Raw genomic sequence first — 6,675 nt, forward strand, 5'->3', positions numbered from 1 at the left:
GATATGCTAAAAAGAATTTACTCTGCTCCTCTAACAGGACGTAAAGACCTTTATTGTTGCCAAATTGTATAATGATTAAGATGATGTTGGATCCTTAGCACAAAGCATCTGGCAAATTAGTTTGCCAGATGTTCTTTGGTTTTCATTTTGGTAATAGCAGAGAAGCTCATTTCTGAACAAAAATTCAGAGCAGAAATGTACCATATTTGCATAGAAATCTGTAGATAAAACTGAGAGGTCTGAAAGATTGGATCTGCTTTTAGTACTTATGAATGAAAATCTGTTATTAGTGTTTTTTCAGGGATTTTTTTTACTGTACAGTAGGCATATTGTGTTCAAATAATTGGGAATATGTTGGAAAAAAACCCAAGATGACTCACAATGACCATTTTACCATTCTTCTTTACTCAGGGTGATATAAAGTATTCTCTGAAAGGAAAAGGTTAAAAGCAACAAGAAAATGAAAGGAGTCTAACTTGCCTTAAATGTCACACTCTGTGAGTGGGGAAATGCACTCGTTTAGGTCTGAAACTGGCACATGGCACATGCACACAGAGGTTCTTCTGAAGAAATTCCATACATCTTTGGGGCAATAACTCACCAGGAACAACAAAAAATTAATGTAGGACTTGTTTTTATGAAAATCAGCATTTCTAACATATTTATTTCTACCTTGCATTAAGCAGTACTTTGATTTAAGAAGGATCTTTAGCCACAGTACAGTTCACCAGCCACAAGTTCCAAAAGCAACTGTAGGGATCAGAACTCAGTTGGCTGTCAAGAGTAAGCCAAGTAGAGGTCTGGGGCTTTGCCTCAGATGGGAGCTGGGACTACTGTTACAGACTGTGTAGGAAAATAATCTGGCATTAAAGAGAGGAACTCAGATTGCTCAGAATAAGAGGTATGGCAAGATCTTCACTTGTAACAACATATCATAGAACGTCTAAGGTTGGAGGGGACCTTAAAGATCATCTCATTGAAACTCCCTGCCATGGGCAGGATTGCCAAATATCTGGAAATGTAACACAGACAGTCCATGTTTTCCCTGGCAGTGCAGGTTAAGCTTTTCAGAAATGAGTCATGATTTGAAGTGTTTCTGATATTAGATATCCAAATGCAATTCAGCGAAAGACTGATTTTTAGGAAGTGCTCAGAATCTACCCACTGAGGATAAAGCCTCATGCACTGTCTTAGCACTGCACACATGGAAATTTGACTATATCAACCATGTCTAAAAAGCTTGACTAGTGTGGCTGGGTGGTTACATTAGAACAAAGTTTTATTAGGAATTAATACAAATCTTCCCAGGAAGATTTCCCAGGAAGATTCTTTCCCAGGGAAAAAGCTTTCCAAACCAGAGAAGGCAGTCTTCTCTATCAAGTCATGATCAGGCTTGGAAAATAAAAACCTGGGCTGACTTATAAAAAAATTATTTTAACTTAATTTCAAAGATTTTTTTTTTGAGCTACTGTAAATGTATTTCTGTAGCCAAATGTATGAGACAGTATCAGACTTGCACCCTTTTTCTGCTTATCTGTAACTAACGCCCTCCTCATTCCTCCCTGTAAATCCTCCCTGGTTGTCTTGAAAGTTCTCCTCGGCAGTACTTATGTTGTTCTCAGTTATACTGACTCCACATAAGCCCTTTGTCTGAAATTTTGTTACTCTTTCACATTTCTTTGTTACCTACTCTCTGAAAAATATGTCTGACTCTGTCGAGTGCTGTTTTCACTAAACCCTCACTGAAGTGAATAGAGTCAAAGTAAAATAGAAATGTGTTTGAAAGATACTACAGAAAGTAAGATGAAATGGTTTCCCTCTTCAGTAGTCCATTCAACACTCTCACAGTGACTAATAACAAGTATCTGACTGAAATTTGTCTTTGATGTCAGTTCAGTGTGAAAAGTTCTATTATTTAATCAGGTACAAGTGAAGCCCTGTTCTGACAGTGGAATTGGAAAAAATGGAATCCCAGGTTTCCATTGTTATGGTAATAGGATATCCAGCCCATGTGTGCTATCTAGAAGAGAAATATCCTTTTACTGCCACCTGCATTGCACAATTCAGCTCAAATGTTCAAGTCAAGCTGTCCTCTTTCGTCATTGGTCTTAATCAGCAAACTGTTTTAAAGTTCTGCAAGCCACCTTTGCAATCTCTTTGTGTCATCTCCTGGATGATATCTCTATTATATCAAATATAAAGTCAGCCCCTACGCGTTCAGCAGGTTTGGTTCCCACTTGTATTCATGATTGATTTGCTTTGCCAGTTTACACACCAACAGCAAACCAGCCTTATTCTTCACACAGTCTCATGGAACAGAAAGATTCAGAGCTGTACTTTGGTGATTAACAAGAGATGGCAAAAGACAGGTCTGTCTCTCATACTCACTGTCCCTTCTGCTCTGAAGCAGGAAAAACATGGGTTATGTGGGGTGGCAGACTGGACTCTGAATTAGCATAGGGAACATCGTTGGGTAGTGAGCAGCTCTGTATGTTGACTTAGCAGAGTGGTGCCCTTCTTGGTTCAACTGAAATGAAGTTGTACATAAACATGCTATTCATATGTGCCAGCAGATATCAGGAGGGACTTCTTCTAGAGATAGAAACAAAAATACTACAGATCTGAAAAGTTGTCTTGCCGCTCCTTCATGTCATGAAAAAACTTTGCAGTCACACAGATCCAAGTAACAAGTTGAATGTCTGCTTATTATTCATATGACAGGTTAAATATTTATGATGTAACAGTGACATTTCCACTCACATCATTTGGACAGTTTCGTTCCAGTTTCTGCATAGATTATATTAACATAAATCACATTCATTCCACACTTTTTCTTCTCTATCATAAGCCTAGTGTATTTTTGTCTCTCTAAAAATGATATTCCATTTAGCAGAAGGAGGCATCCCCCCAAATTGCTCATCACTTCTTGACATAGTTTAGACAAAACTGACATAAGTTTTGAGGACTAACTTTAATTGTAAAACAAGCATAGAAAACACTACTGTTCGGGAAACAAGCCTAAGAAAACATATGAAAATAACCTTTTTGTGAAAGCTAGCACATTAATAAAACCAAAACTTTGGCTCCTTCATATTTCAGTATTGTTAGTTATATGTAATTTTTGAAAAATTCTCATGTATCTTATTGTAGTTGCTCTGGGGACATATGAATAACAGTGGAGAGAACTCTCTACCCAGTATATTCAGTTGAAAATACACTCATGCAAAAATAATGTACTAAATCATACAAACCCCTCCTGACAAGGAGACTCATCCTAAATATGGCAAGCAACCTTTACTTCCTGTGACTACAATGAAAACGGAGAATGTGCTGTGTTCTCTGTTAGCTACCTGGTGGTCTTGAGTTCAAGGAAACGCAAGCTCTGAAATGTACTTATATTTAGAGAAAATGCCACATTAAACACTTTCCTGAGCAAATTACCCTAGCAGACCCTGCCTGAATTGGGCAGGTGGACGAGGCATCTCACAGGTCTCTCAGCCTAGATGTCACTGTTGGACACAATGCACTGATTATTGTTGGAAATGGTCTCAGAGCATCTGGTGTTCGCTTAATGAATGCATTCATCCTTGTGATTCAGATTGTGCACAGAAAGCTCAATGGTATGCATCTCCTTCATGATCTTGTTCTTGAGTCATGTTGTTAACTGCTTTCCCAAGGAGCTCTAAAGCCCAACATGCTGTTTACCTTCTAGCTGCCCTATAGTATGTGCATTTGCAATGGCTTGTGTGTGATTATAACCTCAGGGCTCCACATCCCTTGGGCTGATGCAGGCTGGAGTAAATGCTGTGGGGAAGTCACTGTGAATTCTGACTGGATGAGAAAATCCAGTTTTCTCTTTATTATAAAGTCCTGGTGTCTAAATACAGTGCTGTACTTAGAAGTATTTACTGACACTGGAAGAAAAAGAAAAGGAAATCAAGGAGATATTTCAAGCTCTCCCATGTGTTCAGGTATTATATCTATGCCTGGCACATGACCAACCTGCAGCCTGTGGGCTGCATGCAGTCCAGCCCAACCTGTCCTGTGGCCACATCATCATGGCAGCACCTCTGCCCCACCAAGCAGCCCAGCCCAGCCCTGGACGTGCTCTCAGCAAGAGCCAAACATAGATGTTCAATTAGAATTGTCTGGGCTGAAACCAGGGTGTGGGGAAGGCACAGTGCTGTACTAACTCAAGTTATGAAAAATAGTTATACCTTTTGATACGCTGCCTAAACACAGGCCTGTGAAGAGTGAAAAATGTGCAGCTGTGCTTCCTGTTTTAATAAAGGAATTTGAGACTGGGTTTCAAGATTGCTGAAAAAAATATTTTTTTTGTATGTTAGCAGCTCCACTTTCAGTTGGCGTAAATACATTACCTGTGAATTTTAAAATTGAATGTATGGAGTTGAAATCAGATATTAAACTCAAAAGTTTGATCATGTCTCTTTACAAGGCTTTTGTAAGACCTCTCTTGTCAGACGAAAACATCCCTCACTTTATAATCACTCCTTATTCATGTCATCACTTTTTGGCAGTATGTACATTTGTGAAAAACTGTTTTCAAGGATAAAGTACAGGAAGAGTAAGATTTCATCAAAGATCTCTGACAAAGACCTTGAGAACTCATTAAAAATTGCAACCACTGCCATCAAACCAGACTGATGAATTAGTTTCAAAAAACAAGATCAAAGATCCCATTGATTTTATGTTTAAGCATTATATTTATGCTTTCATAAAAATATTAAAATTTATATTTTAATATTAAAAGTGTTTTTACATATACACATTAACTGTATTATATATTTTATGAGGGCTGCTCTAAAAGAAATGCCTCCTATTTTATTACGTTGGCCCACAATGGCAGAGGCAGATGTTGGTGGGACAGCAGTAGAGGCTGAAACTTCCCATCAGTATTTAAGTACCCTTTGTTGCTGTGTGACAGATGGCAGCAGAGAGGCAGTTTGACAAAACTTCTTCTGACATGAAATTGTGTATGAAGCAAGGCTCTATCATTCAGTTCAACAAAATCAAAGCATTAGAAGATTTCTGAAAATCAATTGCCTGTGCCCAAGGAGAAGACATCCTCTTTAGCAAGCAATATGGCATGGGAGACCCATCCCCAGGAAAGGGGCCCTCAGCAACCCCATCCTTCCTCCTCCTTCAAAACTGGGACAAGTCTTTGCCGTAGGCCCCAACTCCCAGCACCGCCATGTTTTGGTCACCATGGCACATACTTAGAATGGCATCACCATGGCCTCCTGATGTCACAGGCCACCTCACAGTCCTATGTTGTGAGTCCTATCAAAAGGGGGACCCTGTGCCCAGAACCCCAGTTGCTGAGCCAGAGACGCCAGTGGCAACTTTGAGCTCGAGAGCCAAGTGTTTTGGTTTGTTTTTTTTTTGCCAAGGAGGCAGGATGGATTGCTCTCCTGCAAAGAAGAGGCGGTTAATGGAGAGGCTCCCCACCATTGAGCCCATGGAGGTGGACCCTCCAGAGAGCGGCGAGGAGCCCATGGATGTGGACCCTCCAGAGAGCGGTGAGGAGCCCATGGAAGTGGACCCTCCTGAGAGCTGCGAGGAGCCCATGGAGGTGGACCCTCCTGAGAGCGATGAGGAGCCCATGGAGGTGGATCTGGTGCCAGGTGAAGAACCAATGGAAGTGGATCCACCTCCACCAGGGCAGAACCACCAGCAGCTCATCGCTCTCAGGAAGAGGCAGAGGAGAGCCAGAGCCAGAGCCTGCCCCTACTACTGGCGTGGCCTGAGGTCCTGTCCATAGCCGTCTCGATGCCAGTGCTGAACCTCCCATCCTGTAAGTTTACCATTATCTGATAGAGCACCAGCTTTCTAACCTCTCCGCAGGCTCACATGAGACATTAATTTCCCATGAATTCTTCTTTGACAGCCAATCTTCCTATGAACCCATCCTTCTCGTCCCCACCTCCCCTCCCTCCCCAAGTCCTCTCATCTCTTCTTCACCAAGTGGAAGAAGGGAAGGCAGGGACTGGCATCCTCTGAGCTGTTGCACCGGAGCAACCGGAGGAGTCCAGCAGAGGGACCCGAGCTGCCCGGGGACGTGAGGAGGTCTCAAAGGTGTCACAGAGGGTGGCTGTTCCTGTGCAGAAGCCTTTGGTTTTGACAGGAGGAAGGCTGATGTTCAGCATGAAGGATTTTTTTCAAGCTTGGACAACAAAAGATTTTAAGAAATAGAACCAAAAAAATTAAATATGAGCAAACAAACAAACAAAAAACCCTAAAGTCACAAAAATAACCAAAACAATAAATGTTCTCTGGTTTTTTTTTTGAACTTGAGAGTCTGTGTGTGGATTCCTGTGTCCTCTCCAGGTCTTCTGAGTACAGGAAAGACAAGGGCATATAGGGCGAGGGCCCAGCCCCGGCCTCAAACATGGGTTGGGGCCAGGGCATCTGGCATCCCAGCAATGCCAGGAGGGGCAAGATGGGGGAGGAGATCCCGGCTAGGGGAGAAACAGCATGCTAATTGCAGAGAGGAGGGACACTGGAAGTGAGAGTGTCTTTATCTGTAGAGATCTAGGAAATCTGATATGCCCATGTTAGCCATGGAAACTAGGGATTGAAGGGGACTGAAGGAATCTTCCCCATCAGAGCCTCTGCTTAAAATTAAGCTGGGGGAAGATGAAACTGAAATAGGAT

The 6,675-nt window shown here is 41.8% G+C and overlaps 1 protein-coding gene across 1 annotated transcript; it reads left to right on the forward strand.

Moving 5' to 3' along the window:
• Window positions 5,331-6,229, forward strand: LOC110392632 (fibrous sheath CABYR-binding protein-like). The gene is made up of 2 exons (XM_021384902.1): window positions 5,331-5,815; window positions 5,909-6,229. The coding sequence occupies exon 1, from the start codon at window positions 5,420-5,422 to the stop codon at window positions 5,780-5,782; it is 363 nt and encodes a 120-aa protein (XP_021240577.1). The 5' UTR covers window positions 5,331-5,419; the 3' UTR covers window positions 5,783-5,815; window positions 5,909-6,229.

The sequence above is a fragment of the Numida meleagris genome, chromosome 1, assembly GCF_002078875.1.
Source record: "Numida meleagris isolate 19003 breed g44 Domestic line chromosome 1, NumMel1.0, whole genome shotgun sequence".
Taxonomy (NCBI): Eukaryota; Metazoa; Chordata; class Aves; order Galliformes; family Numididae; genus Numida; species Numida meleagris.

Bases quoted from the DNA above. Each gene is read 5' to 3' on its own strand.
- LOC110392632 (XM_021384902.1), top strand. From the start codon at position 5,420: ATGGATTGCTCTCCTGCAAAGAAGAGGCGGTTAATGGAGAGGCTCCCC.